Here is an 18337-nt window from a genome sequence, read left to right as displayed (position 1 = left end):
GGACCTTAAATATGGGTACCCAGACCATAAACCAATCCCAACTCCCTTAGGTGGGTCCAGCTATGGGTACCCAAGACCCGACTCAAACCTTTTCCGTTGACAGCCCAGTCAACCCTACTAATACTATTCCCTGGAATGCTAACTGGACACAACCTTCAACGACACTGATATTTTAAATGAGATGCATGTTTCATCTGATTCTTGTTACTGCTTATTTAATTTCTACTGGAAATTACAATTATTTGATCATGTGGTTGCTCTTAGTTGAATAAGTATTGCCATGTTGTCCTCCATCTTGTTTTAGCTCAAACACTTCCTTTTTCATGCAAAACCTGAATAGTTGTTTAGCCTTGTTGGTAGGGCTGTTAATGGGCTAGGTTTGGGCCGGGCCAAGGTCTGTCCAAGCTCGGCCTGAAAAGTAAAACCCAGGCCCCAGTCCGGCTTGGGCCTATAATGAGACAAAATAATCAGGCTTAAGTCCAGCCCGTGATGAATTCATAGCCTGGGTCCGAGTCTGGCCGAAGCCTGAACCCAACCTCCTCCTTTCGTGCAATATCTAGGCTGTTTGTTTGGCATGCTCTATCATGCATGATATTGAAAAAAAATGCCCTTGAAACCTTAAATGGGCCAGGTCTAATTTGGTTCAGGCCATGCTGAGATGCATCCCAAGCCTATTCTGATTAATAAACGGGCTTAAATTTTAGGCCCGCGTCCAGCCCTCCAGCCTAATATTTCAGCTGAAGCCCGGTCAGAAGTGGGCCAAGCCTGAAAGCCTGACAGGCAAGCCCAGCCAATTGACAGCCCTTTGTAGGAAGTAAGGGTGTCTTAGTTATTAGTAGACATTTCATTTTTTCTTTTCTTTTTTATCTAAGGTATTATTAGAAATTGAAACATTTGACTGATACCGGGACGAACTAATAGTGGTAGGTGAATAGAGAATAGAGGCATGCTTTTTTCCCAGAATGTTCTTATGGCATGTGATCTATGAATTCGTCGTTGACTCGCTGGATACTTGAGTTGGGAGTTCCAATAGCAGCTTGAGACTTTACGAATCATTATGACATAGTATTTTAAACAATAGAACCATATAACTGATGTCATCAATCATCATCCATAATGTTAGCTGCGCACTATCAATATGATTGGTTGAATGATATCGATTTGTTGAGATTTATTATGATATTCTGGGCTTACTGGTATATTTGAGGTGTGCTTCTAGCTCAAATCAGTCCAAATTGATAACTCTGGTTAAGGGTATCCCTTCTGTGGGGTAAGAAGTAAGTGTAAATTTTCTGATTTTGTTTAGGATTCCAAAGGCATAGGTATTAAGGAATATACATATAGTATATATTCAATAGACTGATACAGACATTTGGATGTTCTGGTTTTGTTCTAGCTTGTCATATTTCATTACTGAGATGTATGAACATTATTACAATACATTTAATACTGTTCTTCTGAATGTTTTCATACTTTCTGTGACATGGCAACTTCTGTTTTCTAATTTCATATTTCTCCCTTTTTATTTTTATTTTTCGGGCACATCTCCATTTAACAATTTAAATCTTGAATTGTCTTCCTTATGAGATTTATTTTATAGAATCCGTTTATGGGTAATCTCTTTCTTCATGATCTTGGCTTGTTAACTTGTGTTGCATAATATGCTAACATGTATAGTTCCAAGCTTCAAATCTTCAGGCAACTTCTCATGGATTATGCAGCGTTACGTAGTGACTTAGTATTGTGTAAAGGTTGAAGAGTCTTTGTTTGCTTATATTTGAGAATCTGATGCATGATCTTTTTTGCTTTCTTTGTTGGCTAGAATGTGTTTGATCAAATTGACAAAGAAACGGAGACCTTTAATCAAGCAAGGCCTTCTGCTCATGGGCTATCAGACAGTTCTCATTCTGTCAATGAACATAAAGGTGGACAAGATACTAGTCACTTGCCTGAGCGAAACGAGACTATCGATGATGATTCTGGTAGTAAACATGTTATAGAGAAGGGACAAAAGAAGAAAAGAGGAAAAGCCACGGGATCTTCAAAGGCAGGGGCAGTTGAAAATACTTCTGACATTCTAGAATATCTTCCTACCAAATCTAAGAAAAACCAGAGGAAAAACAAGGATGCAAGTTCGTTACAAGTAGCTGATGCAAAATCTAGCGCTAAGAAAGATTCAGATAAGATGAAGGAGGAAAAACTAAACATTATTTCTGAAGAGTGGATAATGCAGAAGATTTCACAGCTGTTTCCAGATTTTGAAGGATTAGGAGGTTTGTCATATGACCCCTGCTAATGATATTTTGTTTATAGGATTTTGAATCCTCTTTGCAGAATATGTGCTGGCATGCGCATGTGTGCAGGAGTAAGCAGTTCATCAGGTGTGCCCCATGGCGAACACTCCCTGGCCAAAAGTTGGTCTGTCTCACTCATTTACTGGGTCACATATTATGATAATTTGGATGGCTAGAACAAATGGATCGACAATCTACATTTAAAATATGTGTGAGGCGAACCTTATGAGCAGACCAGCCTGATTTTTGGGCCAGGTTATGGTCATGGTGAGCTTCCTGATGAACAGCCTGATTCTTGCGAAGGTGTGCGCTGCTTACATGTATGCTGCAACGAGTATTCACAGCTTTTTTCCAGTGAATATTCTTTGCATATCTGTTGTCATAAAATGGTTGATATAGTTGCGTGCATTGATATGCTCAGCTGATACGAGGTTTGCTTTAGGTTCTATTTTGATAGATATAATTGCTTTGTTTACAGGTCAGGATGATCCAGACACATTCCGTAGAGCTTTGGCAGCTCATTTGAGGCCTATGCTGCTAACTTCGTGGAAGGAGAGAAGAAATGCATTGTTTATGGAGAATTCTGAGAGGAGGCGGCATTTGCTTGATAATCTGCAGAAGAAGCTGGATGAGGTTAGTTGCTCATTGTTGTTATGGTCTGCATCTCCATATCTTTCCTCGTATATTCACTTTTTTTTTTTTTTCCATTATTTATGGTATAAATCTATGCTATGCCTTTTCAAGGAATTATATGGGCCTGAAATGTATATGTCTTGATGCACCAATCTGAGCTGGCGGAGCTCATGGATTACTGCTGATATGATGGGCCTACCATGGATGGGTTAATTCCCAAAAATCTCCCGGATTGTAAGATTAACCCCTCGATCAATGGATGGCAAATAGACAGTTGTGGGAGAATGCAGTAAGTCTCTTGGAAAAGTTATATGATACCCAGGATTTTCCAATCTATGTGATTTTTGGGTATCTGCATCCATGGTTGGGCCCATCAGATCGACGGTCTGGATCACCCAATCATGAGTGATGTTTGTAGGGGCTTGGCAGATCAAGGGACTAGACATGTCCTGGTGCATTTGGACCTTTTAATTCCTCGTTCCTTGTCATGTGTACAAAGTTATTTGGAATATCATATGGACCTCTTGTTATTTTATGGTTATGGATTGATTCTCTTCCTTTTTCTTTTCGGCATATTATTTTAGGAACCATACATGTTCATGGCATTTTCTACACCTCTATCTTGTCATAATAGTGTTCATCCATTTACACTCTTTGTATTGATCTAGTCAATCAATTTATATATTGTTCCTTTTTCAGTCTTTCTTGGATCTTCAGCTCTATGAGAAAGCATTAGATCTGTTTGAAGATGATCCATCAACCTCTGTAAGTGCTCCATTCTATGATCTGTGTTGTAAATTGTAACAGCCTCTTCTTATTGACGAGGACAATGAAATGTCTCCTCTCTGAATTCCCAGGTTAATTTACAGAAACATCTGCTCAGAACAACAGCTACTTCTATTATGGACATGCTTTTACTCAACCTGGTAAAGTGTTTCTATATCTTGGATAGCCTTTCTCATCTGCATCACATTTGTCATTAGTTTTGTGGCTGTGATATCTGGTTGAAATTGTGTAAAGATCTTCTGCATTCTCTAGGCATATTTGATTTCCCCATTTTGAAGAAATTTGTAGGATCCATTCTTTCTTGCAGAATAAGTTGCTTGTTATGAATCTCAAGGTATGGGTTTCCAGTAGCTTACGGAGTCAACAATCTACTGATTGCAGCAGTTCTTTCTCCTTCAAATTAATCATCCGTGCCTTCTTACTTTTGGTCTTTGACTTCATAATTGTTAGTGATCCTAGGCGGAATTAAAGGAGTCCAGTCCCAACAAACTCGAAGTTCGCCAATGGCAGGATTCTGCATATGTAGGGTCCACGGTTCACTGCTCTAGATCACTGATCTGATGGGCTTATTGTGGATTGGGGATGCCCAAAAAATATCCCAGGATGGAAGAACCTGACTCTTCAACTATTGGCCCATTTTTCAGTGGGTTTTACATACGAACGGTTGCACGTTCACCATAAAGGGTGGTGTAATCAAGGTCACCCGAGGTGTAATGGTGTTAATGAATGAACATAAAATGGAAAATCTGTACAAGTTGGATGGGAGCACGGTTATAGGTGAGGACACTACCACCTCACACGCAAAATCTGGCACATATAACATAAATCTATGGCATATGCGCCTAAGGCATATGAGCAAGAGGGGTATAATGGAAATCCATAAACGGAAACTGTTGAAGGGAGTTAAGGCATACAAGGTAGATTTTTGTGATCATTGCGTCAATAGGAAGTGGTGTAGGGTAAGGATCAAGACTGCTACACATACTAGCAACGGAGTGCTTGATTATATTCATTCTAATGTCTGGGGCTCGTTGATAGTACTGTCTAAGGGAGGTGCACGATACTTTGTGAGCTTTATAGACGATTACTTGGGAAAGTTTTGGGTCTACTTCTTAAAACACAAGTCTGAGGTGTTCGCCAAGTTCAGGGAATAGAAGGCGGAAGTAGGGAAGCAAACTGGGAGTACAGAGAGGCAGAATTTCATAAAATTCTGCAAGGAACAAGGCATCACAAGGCACTTCTCAATTCCGGGAACCCCACAATAGAACGAGGTGGTAGAGAGGATGAACATAACTCTATTGGAGATGGTGAGAAGTATGCAATTGCATGCGGAGCTACTTAAAAGCTTCCGGGCAGAAGCGATGAACATGGCATGCTACATTGTAAATCAGTTGCCATCTACAACGCTAAACTCCAAGGTTGTAGAGGAAGTCTGGACAGGCAAGGAGGGATAGAGATCTTCGGGTATCCAGCATACGTCCACGTGCAGAGTGGACAAAAGTCGAAATTGGATCCCAAATCTAGGAAATGCATCTTTATCGCGTATGAGAAAGGTGTTAAGGGCTACAAGCTTTGGGATTTAGATTCATAGAAGGTGATCATTAGTAGAGATGTTATCTTTGATAAGGCATCAATGTCGAAGGCCAACAAGAACGCTGCAGGGAAGTCGGAAAAACATGGTAAGACCGAGAAATTGTCGATGCAGGTGAAGCTAGTTGAGCCGGTTACTGAATGTGAAATTCAGCAGGAGCAAGAAACTAAGCAAAATAATTAGCAGGATACCTCGGAAAGTAAAGCCAGGAACAGGGAGAAAAGAACCATTAGAGGCCCCAGTTCAGTATGGGTTCGAGGACATGGTCTCTTTTGCATTGTTCACAGGGAGTGGAGATTTCTCCACCTTTCAAGAGGCAAAATCTGGAAAGGATGGCGACAAGTAGATATCGGCCATGGCCTACACGAAAAATGAACCATTAACAGTAAAGGAATGGGAAAAGTACAAAGCACGACTTGTAGCGAATGGGTACTCAAAGAAGGAAGGAGTAGATTACAATGAGGTTTTCTCTCCGATCATGAAACATACCTCAATCAGGGTGCTACTGGCGATGGTAGTGGAATCCAATTTAGAATTAGAGCAGCTCGATGTGAAGACAATTCTTTCATGGGAACTTGGAGGAAGTCAATTACATGTGGCAGCTTGAAGGATTCAAGGAGTTTGGTAAGTAAGGCCACATGTGTAGGTTGAAAAGTCATTGTATGGGCTGAAGCAGTCTCAACGGCAGTGGTACAAGCGGTTCGATTCCTACATGGTGGAGATTGGGTATATCAGGTGTGAGTACAATTGTTGCATATATTACAGGTTGCTTGAGGACGGGTCCTATATTCTATTGATGTTTTACGTTAATGATATGTTGATTGCTGCAAAGGACAAGAGGGAGATACTCTTGCTTAAATCTTTTTTAAGCAAGGAGTTTGACATGAAGGATCCGGCATTGCGAAGAAGATCCTAGGTATGGAGATACATAGAGACAAAGTCTAGAAAGCTGTGACTTTTTCAAAAGGGTTATGTGCAAAAAGTGCTTGAGAGGTTCCACATGGAATGTGCTGAGCTAGTTAGTACACCTTTAGCAGGTCACTTTAAGTTGTTAGCCAGGTCATATCCAAGTACAGAAGAGGAGATTTCAAAATTGTCATGGGTGCCGTACGCGAGTGCAGTAAGTAGTCTCATGTATGCGATGGTTTGCATGAGGCCAGATATCTCATAGGCAATTAGTGTGGTTAGCAAATATATGGCGAATCTAGGAAAGAGGCATTGGAATGCTACCAAGTGGATTCTCAGGTATCTTAGGGGCACAGTCGACACCGGGATCATGTTCGGGGGCATGGAGCTTTAGGTGGAGTTGTAGGCTACGTGGATTTGAATTATACTGGTGATCTAGATAGCAGAAGGTCCACTACGGAATATGTTTTCGCATTAGTAGGCGGATTGGTATGTTGGAGATTTGTGCTACAGTCTATAATAGTGTTGTCTATGACCAAGGAATAATACATTGTTGCGACGGAGGCGTCAAAGGAGGCATTGTGGTTAAAATGTCTGATAGGAGAACTTGGGTTGAAGCAAGAGGCAATTCGGTTGCATTGTGATAGTCAGAGTGCCATCCATCCAATGATGAATCAGGTCATGCGAACCAAGCACATCGACGTAAGGTTCCATAAGATATGTAAGCTCATTATTTCAGAAGAGATTCTATTTTAGAAGATTCATACGAATGAGAATGCCACAGACATGTTGACAAAGTCGATGACTGCAGAGAAGCCCAAGCACTGCTTGGGCTTGATCAGTTTCACTGGCCATTGATGAGATTGGGCACCCTTGCATAGGGCTGCTGATGGAACTGCGTTCTAGGTGCAGAATGTAGGGAGTAGTCTACACTCATGGTGGAGGTTTTTCACGGGAGGTCTTTAAGGTGATTTGACAGAATGCAAGTCAAGGTGGAGATTGTTGTGCATGATGCCTTAGATTCTACCAATCCTCTGTGCAGAGTAGTCCTGGTTCGGTTCCACCGAAACCATTTTTGGTTCGATCGAAAATTGGAGGATTCTTAGATTGTACGCTATGATTATTTGTACTTTTTCGATTTGACTGAAAGTGCAGTCGGTTCGATTCGGTCTGACCGAAGGTCCTATTCGGTCCGACTGGACTTGTTACACAGAGTTGTATAGATCGGTCTGTTTAGGCCTAATTTGCGATTAGGGTTGAGAGGATTATAAGTGCTCTCTCTAAGGGCGAGGGTCTTAGTGAGGTGAGAGGGTTTCCAACACTTGCAAGGGCTTGGGAAGGGAATTTCTCAAGGGGCTGCACATCGCAAGGGGAGATCAGGTGATCTGTAATCGAAGAAGGTGAGTAGTGTAAAATCTAAGGTTTTGATTATTGTTAATCTCTGTTGCTTTGTGCCATGGTTTTTTCCTGAAAGGGTTTTCCACGTAAAATATCTTGTGTTCTGTGGTTGTTTGCTTTATTGTTTGGTTATTCTGCTTTACTCGATTGTTCTATCTTCATCGTACGTGCTTCCGCAAAGCGCATAGATTGACGGCGATATTAGATCTAAATTTTAATACCTAAGGTTGATCTGGGTTTGCTGAGGGGTCTGAATCTCAACAGTTAAAATATACAGTCGTCGATGTGCATACATTTATCCTTCACTGCACCACATCCTTGAAGATAATGGTGTATCTTTTAGACTTCAATAACATTTAATTTGTGCTTATCTCTTGCAACTGATTATTATTATAAATAAAAGATTCTAGAGGAGGGTGACATGCAAGTCTTCTTCTCATTTCTCCCTATTTCTAAATAGCTGAAACAAGGATGTGAGGTTGATTCGTGGCGAGATGAGGTAGGATAGAATTAGAAATGAGTGCATTCGGGGAAACTTAGGAGTAGCACAAATAAGTAATAGGAAAGCCCATGAGGACATGGGTGTGGAGATAGTAAGGAAAGATTTGATGGCTGATGGTTTAACTGAGGATCTGGTCTTCTCGATAGTGGAATTGCAATTATGTTTCATGTATGATGTAGCCGACCCCAGTTAATTGGGATAAAGGCTTAGATGATGTTGATGCTTATGATGAAATTTCTAGTCTGTCTTATGCCTTGAAATTTCAATGTCAGATTTTCTCAGCAAACTATTATCAGAACCTCCTATCATGCCATGGATCTTTTCTAGAGGAAATCGGATTGCGTACTGAGTTACTCAGTATGCTTTTATCGTACTGAGTAAACTCTGTTGGGCCCATCGTGAATGTATGTGGTTCATCCACGCCGTCCATCCGTTTTTCAAGCTCATTTTAGGGGTTGAGCCCAAAATTGAAGCATATCCAAAGCTCAAGTAGACCACACCACAGGAAACAGTGGGAATAATGATTTTCACCGTTGAAACCTTGCTAGGGCCCACAATGATGTTTATTTGTCATCCAACCTGTTCATAATATCACACAGACATGGATGAAGGGGGAAACACAAATATCAGCTTCATCTAAAACTTCTGCGGCCCCCAAGAATTTTTCAACGGTAGACATTCAATTCACACTTTTTCCTGTGGTGTGGTCCATTTGAACTTTGGATGTGCTTCATTTTTGGGCTAAAGCCCTAAAATTATCTGGTAATATCAATGGATGCAGTGGATAAAATACATGAATCACGGTGGATCCCACATAGTTTACTCAGTATGTTAGCGTACTGAGTACTCAGTACGCTTAGCATACTGAGGTAATCAGTACACAATCCGCTTCCTTTCTAGAAGAAATTAAATGCACTTTATTTTTGGATGACTAAATATTTTGACTCCGTGGGGTGTGGTGGGGGGTATTTTTTTTTCCTCATATGCTTAAAGTTTACTGATTGCTACTGTGGCACTGAGACAGCTGTTTATTGGAGGTTTTATATTGCGCTAAATTGAAAGAAAGTGTTTTTATATGATTCAACTATGTTACAGGTGGGCCCACCTTTCAGTAAGCTAAGCTGTTGGTCTGGTGGGTTTCATAACAGTTGTGCCGTGCCTTAATCTCTCCTATCAGATGATTCTAGACCTCTGGTGATAATGGACAATTATGACAAATGATCCGTCTTTAATGGGGCTCAATCAGAAGTTAGGATCATTTTGAGGGAGATTTTTGTGGGCATCCCTCATCTACCATAGGCCCAACAATACGAACAATTTGGGTGTACAATTTGTTGGGCCAAGCACACCATATTTCCTTTTTCAGTTATAACTCACGTTGTAGTATCTAATGCTTAGTTCCTTCTTCAAATATATCAGAAATTTACCAGGCTCTGATTTTGACCTGCTTTTCTCACTTTTCTCTGGGCAGCAAAGTCTTCCCGTTTAGTGTATGTCATTACTGCTGTATTCATGATGAGATGAAAACTACGAATTGAATGGTAAACAATTCATTCCATGCAGGACATGGACAACAAAATGAAAAATGGAATTGAAGTTGAAGAATCTCAGAACCTGGAGCCTGCCTCACTGAGTGCTGGGGATAGAACTTCTATTGTATGGATCATTTTCATTTTCTGATGTAAATATTACCATGTGCAACCGATGTAGAACTGGATGTTTTCAATAGAGGTAATGGTGGCCATAACGACCAGCCTTATGGCTGTTACTATATGGGCCATTATGGCCATTACGGCCCTATTACTGTCATTTTTTTAAAGGAGGAAAATGTACCGGCCTGTAATGGACCATATCAGGCCTGTATTGGCCTGTTACAGCCCTGTATCAGCCTGTCACGGGCCTAATATGGCTGTCATGGGCCATTTTTTTCAGAATGGGCGTCCCAGCCTTATTTTGTGTAATAGGACTGTTACATAACTGTTTTACCATGATGGGATTGAATTTGCTCTGCCCAAATTGGACGTGGATTGAGAATATCTTTGAGCCATAATGAAGCCACTTGCAATTTTCGGCATACAGAGTGGGCAGAGACAAGGCCTGGTTAATACAGTTCCTGGATTCTGCTCTGCTCCATAATCAAGGTGAATTGTTCATCTGAAAAAGTGGATCCTATCCCAGTTTCAGTGGACTTCCAGGCAGGCCCTTGGTTTTCTTATTTTAAGATTTATGTAGTACTTGCTGTGGTTTATGTTCAACAGTTAGGACGGGAATGCTGCTGTGGTGCTTGCAATTCTTTACTTTAAAAATGCTTTTTGCTGTCCTATTTTTCACAGGCAAAGAGTCTGCCTGGCTCTCTGTCGGCTAAGGCTGTTGCAGCAGTTGAGGCATTGGAGGGGAAGGTTAGTGCTTGTGTATGCCTCAGTGTTTTCCTGCATTTTCTCCTGATTGCTTGTTCAATTCCAATGAATCAGTCAGTTATCTTTGGGTCTTTTTCGTTTTTTTTTGCTCCTTATACTATATGGTTGAGTGAACAATTGATACTCTTGATGCTATTGAGTAGTTAACGTCTTCTTGATAAGTTTTCTAAATATTGTAAGAACAAGTTTTATATCAATAAAGTTATTTCTCCCTCTCTACTCAAATATTCCTGTGGGTGTACTCTTCTCCATTTTATTTATTTTTAATGATTCGAGTGTCGAGATCTCATTAACTTGATAATTGGGCTGCACCATTTTTTTTTAGAGAGAACAATTTTATTGAGAAGGCCACAAAAGCGGCAAAGAATCAAGGTGTCCCGTATCTGTTGCGATACGGCCGTATCGGCCGATACGTAATGGTAACGACTGACACCGTTACGCGATACGGGGTCGAAACGGGCACCCCCCCGATTTTGTGACCGTAACGGCCGTTACGGGCCTTGAAAAATAGGAAAAAAAAAACTTACCTTTTTTCCTTTCTTTTCTTCTTCTTCTTCTTCTTCTTCCTCTCCTTCCTCTCGGGCGGCTGCAGTTGTGGCTGCGGACGCGGTGTCCTTCTTCTTCTTCTTTTTCTTCCTCTCTCTCTGTCTCTCTTCTTTCCCTCTTTTTTCTTTTCGGTTTCCGTCTCTCCCTTCTTTTTTTATTCGCAGGTGTACCACACACCAGCTAGCTGCTGTAGGTACGTGTCATGCTAAGACGAGCGCTAACACTCCTCGAGCTCCGTGTTATACGAACGGTTCAAAGCAGATTAAAGTTACATGGGCTCCACAGTGATGTGTTTATTATATCCACACCGTTCATCTATTTTCAGATATCATTTTAGAGCACTACCAAAAAAATGAATTATATCCAAAGATCGTCTGGACCACACCAAAAATTGCAGCGGAGATAATGATTTTCACCGTTAAACAATTCGTAGGGCCCACCGTAACGTTTATTTTCCATCCAATTTGTTCAAGCCTTAAGACGAGCTCGTCAAATGAATGGACGGTTTAGATATAACACATACCTCGTGATCAGACCCGAGTGGGCCCCACCATGATGTATATATTTTATCCATGTCGTCCGCACCACAGGAAACAGTGGTTATAGAATGCTCACCATTAAAAATTTCTTAGGGTTCACTGTAATGTTTATTTTCAATCTAACATATTAATTGGGTCAAACTGATGTGGATGTAGGGAAAACACACGTCATCTTGATCTAAAACTTTTGTAGCCCCTAATAAATTTTTAATGGTGAACGTTTAATTATTGTTGTTTTTTATGGTGTAGTCCACTTGAGCTTTGGATGTGCCTCATTTTTGGGCTCATGCCCTAAAATTATTTGGCAAAATGGATGGACGGTGTGGATATAACACATTCATCACGGGTGGGGCCCAAAAAACTTTAACACCTGTGCTACACTTCACAATCCGAGTCCCTCCTAATTCGGGCCCTTAAAAAATTGTACACGAGACATATATTAACTTAAAATTTACAAATTAAATTATGGACTGCAATTGCTAACTCACAATGCCAAAATCAAATTGTTTGAATAGTTTTAATTGTTAATTTGTGGACTTTTATTTTTTAAAATAGGGCCTTTTGATTTTTTTAATGATTCACTATCCAATAAATGTCCACCAATTCATAAGTGGGATAATGGCAATAAATTGCATGAATTTGAGGCTGATTTGGGGCATAGATTGGTCCTCCAAGTCAACCCCAAATTGGCAACGCCATCTACCTGAATTTAATTTCATTTTTTTAAAGAACTATTGGGAGAAATGATATCAAATTGTTAAGTATATAAATTAGATATTTAGAAAATTAAATATATGAATTTTGTAGTCAAATTCAGGTTACCTGGTTCAAAAATTAATCAGACAGTCCGATACAACTTCTCACCAAAGAGTGGACCGTTACACCACCATAAACATGTTCCAATTTATAAATGAATGCATATTTGGAATGCTTAGAATATTCCGAATTTAATCCATATTTTTTCATATTTTTTTGGCAAAAAATAAAATAAAAAATGCACCGTTATGGGCCGTTACGCCCCCGTATCGCCATTACACCCTCGTATCCGTATCAGTATCAAAGGGCACCGTTACGCCAACCGATACCGATACGAGATACCTTGCAAAGAATACAATCCACACACCACCAACACAACTAAGAAGACCCAAAGGTATTATCAGCCAAATCGACCTTAACATATACTACCCAACTGGAAGCGGGCCCTTTCACATGCCTAACAACCTCATTGACCCCTACCATTTCATTTCGGAAACAAATGCCATTTCTAGCACCCAAAATTGCCCAAAAAGCCACCATGAGAGTCAACCTCCACATTGCCTTTCCTGCTTTCCTTGTGCCTTCCCTTAGCCATCCCTTCAAAAGATCTACACCATAACTCGGCATAACCCAATCAACATGGAAGAAGGCAAAGAAATGTGACCAAACTTTGGCGGCAAAAGGGCAATAGATAAAAAGATGATCAATTGATTCCACGTTTTCCATGCACATGAAGCATATATTGGGGAGAATGAGAGCTCTCCTCTAAAGATTATCCACAATGAGAATCTGCTTGCAGCCCACCAGCCAGACAAAAACCGCAACCCTTGGAGGTGCTCCGTAAACCCAATGATGGAAGGGGTGAGGCGGCAAAGATAAGTCTGGAGGATCACAAATACTCTTCACTAGGGATCGGACTGAGAGCTTCCCGAAAGAATGACCTTTCCAAATCATCGAATCTGCAGTGTCTGAGGCAGGGAAAACATAGTTGAGATGATCTAAAACCTCCATGAACTCTGTGAACGCCTTATCCAACATAGTCCTTCGGCAAGGACTCCACACCACCGAATCTCCAATTATAGAGAAGCAATCCGCCACAAAATGAAGCGGTTCAGAGCAAGCTGCGCCACCCTAAGGAGAGGATCTTGCAGGGCACAATTAGCACACCATATGGCCACCTAGAAATGAATGCGGCAACCGTCCCCTAATGCAAAAGCAATCCATCTACAAAAAAAATGATCGGATACCGAAACTACTTTCCAAATGGTGGGAGGCTCTATATAGTGACAATCTCTTCATAAACTAACCTCCCCCCTGAACCCCATATTTCTTAGCTATGATGTCCCTCCATACTCTTTCTTCTTAATCTCCACGTCCATTTCCCTAGAAGTGCCACTTCATATCTTCCAACTTGTTAATCCTTGCTCCTTCCCCCCCCCCCCCCCCAAACGATTGGTTTACCAACCTCCGACCACTTTAGCAAGTGGAACTTGTTAGAATTAGAGGCTCCTTTCCAGAAGAAACTCGTCTTAGTTTGTTGAAGCCTATATAACAACTCCTTAGGACATTTGAACAGGGATAGGAAATACTGGCATATTAGAAAAAGCGGACTTGATGAGCGTCAAGCAACGTCCCAAAGAAAGATACCTACACCCAGTGTTCGAGTTGTTGGTATCGCTACAAGTTTCGTTGGCCAAGATAAAGATAAAATATCGTTATCGCTGATAATCGGAAATGCGGGGAAAACATGTGAAAAACATGAAAATTTTCAATGAAACTTTAGGAGATGCTTAAATACACATATTTGCATATTTAGGAATAAAAAAAATTACAAAAAGAATGCATACATAATAAGTTTTCATTTAATTGGGGCCTAAAGGCATGTGCTATCGTAAGAAATAAGTCCAATTGTAACAAAATGATTTTATATAATATAAATGCAAGTGCCATACAGTAAGTAGGACATGTAAACATATATGAACTCAAAAAATATACCTATATGACCATCCCTCATACCCAATTAAGAAGCAATTAAGCAAAGAAACATGGCATAATGCAAATGCATACATTATCCATCCATCCATCCATCCATCCAACCATCACATCCATCCATCCAACTGTCACATCCATCCATCCATCCATCCATCCAAGCATCACATCCATCCATCCAACTGTCACATCCATCCATCCATCACATCCAACCATCCATCCAACCATCTCATCCATCCCATTCCATCCATCTAAACAATCACCCTTCCATCCAACCATCACATTCATCCATCACATCCATCCATCTGTCACATCCAACCATCCATCCATTCCATCTATCCATTCAACCATCCATCCATCCATCCCATCCAACCACCCGTGCATCCCATCTATACATCCATCGAAACAACCATACATACATACATACATAGATATATTACATGATACATTTTAAAATATTTTTTTACATTTAACGAATTTTTCTTTTAATTTTCAAAAATGCAAAAAAAATAAATAAAAATAAATTAATAAATAATTATTTAATCCTTTTTCCTTTAAATGGGCCCCCAATGGGTCCCCACGGTCACGATCATTTAAAAAATGGGACCCAATGAGCCCCATTTAAAGAAAAAGAAAACAATTAAATAATTAAATTAACATTAAACAAATAATTTTCGTAATTTTCAATAATATAAAAAATTGGAAAAATCAAAAGATTATAGGCATTTGATAGAGATCAATCCTTCCTCCTAATCATATAAAAATCTGGGACCCAATTTGGTATTTTGGGGAGAAATTGGGGAAAAATCGTATTTTCCCCAATTTTCCCAAAATCGGAGATATTCAATCCCAAATCTCTTGATTTTCCACTTCAAATCCATGTCAATGCATGAGAATGCGTGCATAAACATGGGTTTATGGATTTGAAGCCAAATCCATGTTTAAATTGAAGAAAACAAGGTATTTTAAGGATTTATTCATACCTCCAGATTCCGGCCCCAAATCAGTTGTTTTATCCATTGAACTTGGACAGGAGTTGCTGATTTTTACTCTACAACTCATATTTGAAGTCAGATTTCCATCTCCTTTTGTTTTTCCTTTGTTGTTTGTTATTTGTTTTTTTTTTTCCCCCGATTTTTTGATGATTTACGCAGGTGCACTGTCGAGTTGATGTGCTTGGCCATAACATTAACATGATAAAAAAAAAACAATATGTATCAACAAAATCAAGAGGTGTGGGTTGTTGGCTACATCCCTTGAAGGTGGTAGGGGTCGATTTTATCACCGACAACAAGTAATATCGAAAAAATTGATATTTTTGTCCAAATCTCGTCGAAAATTGGAAGTGAATCGAAAAAAGGGGGTTTCGGTATTGCTGGAGCTTGGATTCCAATAATTTCACTGATATTATCGATTTTTTGGCGACAACTCAAACACTGCCTACACCTCCAAGATTCAAGTTTCCTCACAATTATTTTGATCACCTTATCCCAAATATGCTTAGTAGGTTTTCCAATACATAAAGGAAGCCTAAGATAAGTGGGAAAAAAACCCGACTTTACAGCCAAAAGTTGCCGTAAGTTGGCACAACTGATCATCACTCACATGCACCCCTAACATCTCGGACTTGGCGACATTATTCTTTAACCCTGAGACCCCCTCGATACAAACAATTAGCTTCAACAGGCTATTTACCGCAGACTCCTTTGCATCACAAAACAATAGTGTTGTTGACATATTGTAGATCACTAATGAAATACCCATCCGCGGATGTTTTGAAACCACAGAATAAACCATTCACTTCCACCTTTTGAAGCATTGAGCTCTGTGCCTCTCCTACAATAATGAACAAGTAAGGGGATAAAGGATTCCTTGCCTTAGGCCCCTGGATGCTTTAAAGAATCCTTTCGGAGAACCATTGACCAGAATAGAGAAGGAGGGCATTGCATGCATATTTTCATCCAATCTCTCTATTTCCAACCAAAACCCAATATACTAAGCATGTAGTTGAGGAATTCCCAGTCAACATGATCATATGCCTTTTCAAAATGCAGTTTACAAATAATACCGGTTTGCTCTTCTCTGAACTTGGAATCGATGCACTCATGAGCTATTTACGTACTATCTAGAATCTGCCTTCCTGCCACAAAAGCCCCTTGAAACTCTGAGATAACCTTGGAGAGAACTCCCTTGAATATGATAGCAAGAATCTTGGGCCTTGGCCGACAATTTATACGGGCCTCTAATGAGGCTAATCAGTCTATAGTCTTTAAGCCGGGCTGCCCCTTCAACCTTAGGAATAAGTAGGGGTGTACATCAAGTTGAACCGAGTCGAGCTGGCCTTAGCTCGACTCGGCTCGGCCACTAGCTAACCTCAGCTCGAACTGGGCTTGGCTCGGTTTGGTCAACAGCTCGGGCCGAGTTCGTCATCGAGGCATTTTCACAAACACCTGGACTGCACCTTCAAAATCTCACTGTATTTGAGATGGCAGCAATGGTTTTACAGGTATTTTATCAAACACCTTCTAAGTAACATAAAAATTAAGAAAAAAAGGGTGTTGGTTTCATATACATACCTTCCTTGTCACCAGCCACACTTCTTTGAGTTATTTCATCAAACACTTGGTGAGCAACATCAATATCAAAGTAACCGAGTCACCGAACTGGTTTGATCTGAGTTCGATTCAAGTTGGGTTCGATCCGAGTCGAGTCGAGCTGGGGCCAGCTCGAACTTGGCTTGAACTCATTTTCGAGCTAAAAAAAATCAGCTCGACTCGGCTCGAACTCAGCTTCGAACCGAGTCGAATCAAGCTTTTTCGAGTCGAGTCGAGCAAGCTAACCGAGCTAGCTCGGTTTGTGTACACCCCTAGGAATAAGGGCAATAAAAGTTAGCCCGAGCTCTTTGGTTAGGCAACTGTGATCATGAAATTCGGTTAGAAAGTCAATAATATTGTGTTTGAGGAGGTCCTAAAATCTTTGAAAGAAAAGCATAGGGAAGCCGTAGGGGCTTGGAGCCTTATCCCCACACAGAGAACCCAAAGCCGCTTTAACCTCTTCCTCGGAAAAAGGAGCTTCCAACCGCAAGACATCAAAACTGTCCGACTGCAAGCAATCAAGCTTTTTTAATCTCGGCTTTTCCAATTGTCCCTGGAGAGGAAATTCGAATAAAATTGGACTATAGAGTCACAAATCTTTCCATTGTCCGAAGTTGAAGTCCCATTAACCATCAAACAAGAAATTTTGTTTCCTTGGTTCCATGCACTAGCAATGCTATGGAAAAACTGAGTATTCTTATCTCCTTCTTTGAGCCATGCGCTAGCAATGCTATGGAAAAACTGAGTATTCTCCCCTTCATTTGAATGTTTAGCATAATTGAGAGAGAGCTCCATCCTCTTGTCTCTACCCTCGGGAGAAAGAACCCCTCTCTCCTCAAGGAAATCTAGCTCTATAATCTCCTCAGCCATGGAATCAAACTCAACCTCACAAGCCCCAATAACCTCTTTCTTCCACCCATTAATCTTCTGCTTAAGAAGTTTAAGCTTCCCAATGAGCCGAAAACCAACACGCCCAACCATCAGTGTTCGAAGTATCGGTATCGCTACACGTTTCCCTAGCCAGGGATACAAACAATATCGATATCACCGATAACCGGAAATGCGGGGAAACATAGGAAAAATGGTGGAATTTTCAACGAAACTTCAGGAGATGTTAAAATGTACATATTTGCATATTTAAAAAAAAATAAAATTGCAAAAAAGAATACATACAGAACAAGTTTCCATTTAATGGGGCATTAAAAGCATGTGTTGTTGTAAGAAATCAGTCCAAGCATCCCCTCCGGCCTATTTAACCATCCAACCTTCCATCCAAACATCCATCAATATTTCAAAATATCAACAACACATGATATTTCACCAAGAAATCGTCAACAATTGTAAAGGAAACGAAAGATTGTGGTCTGAATATCTCGCATGTTGCGA

General features: G+C 40.4%; 1 protein-coding gene across 2 annotated transcripts in view; it reads left to right on the top strand.

The window, feature by feature from the left end:
• LOC131243566 (E3 UFM1-protein ligase 1 homolog) overlaps positions 1-18337 on the top strand; it is a 57344-nt gene that overhangs the window by 17490 nt on the left and 21517 nt on the right. For both annotated transcript variants that reach the window (XR_009170125.1, XM_058243022.1), the window contains exons 9-14: positions 1823-2273; positions 2773-2927; positions 3627-3692; positions 3785-3853; positions 9674-9766; positions 10444-10509. Coding sequence is in view for 1 of the 2 variants with exons in the window: in XM_058243022.1 (XP_058099005.1) it covers positions 1823-2273; positions 2773-2927; positions 3627-3692; positions 3785-3853; positions 9674-9766; positions 10444-10509 (900 nt within the window). In the remaining variant the exon portion in view is untranslated. The remainder of the gene's footprint in view (positions 1-1822; positions 2274-2772; positions 2928-3626; positions 3693-3784; positions 3854-9673; positions 9767-10443; positions 10510-18337) is intronic.

Source organism: Magnolia sinica, chromosome 4 (assembly GCF_029962835.1).
Source record: "Magnolia sinica isolate HGM2019 chromosome 4, MsV1, whole genome shotgun sequence".
Lineage (NCBI taxonomy): Eukaryota > Viridiplantae > Streptophyta > Magnoliopsida > Magnoliales > Magnoliaceae > Magnolia > Magnolia sinica.
This window is presented reverse-complemented; position numbering and strand designations above follow the sequence as displayed.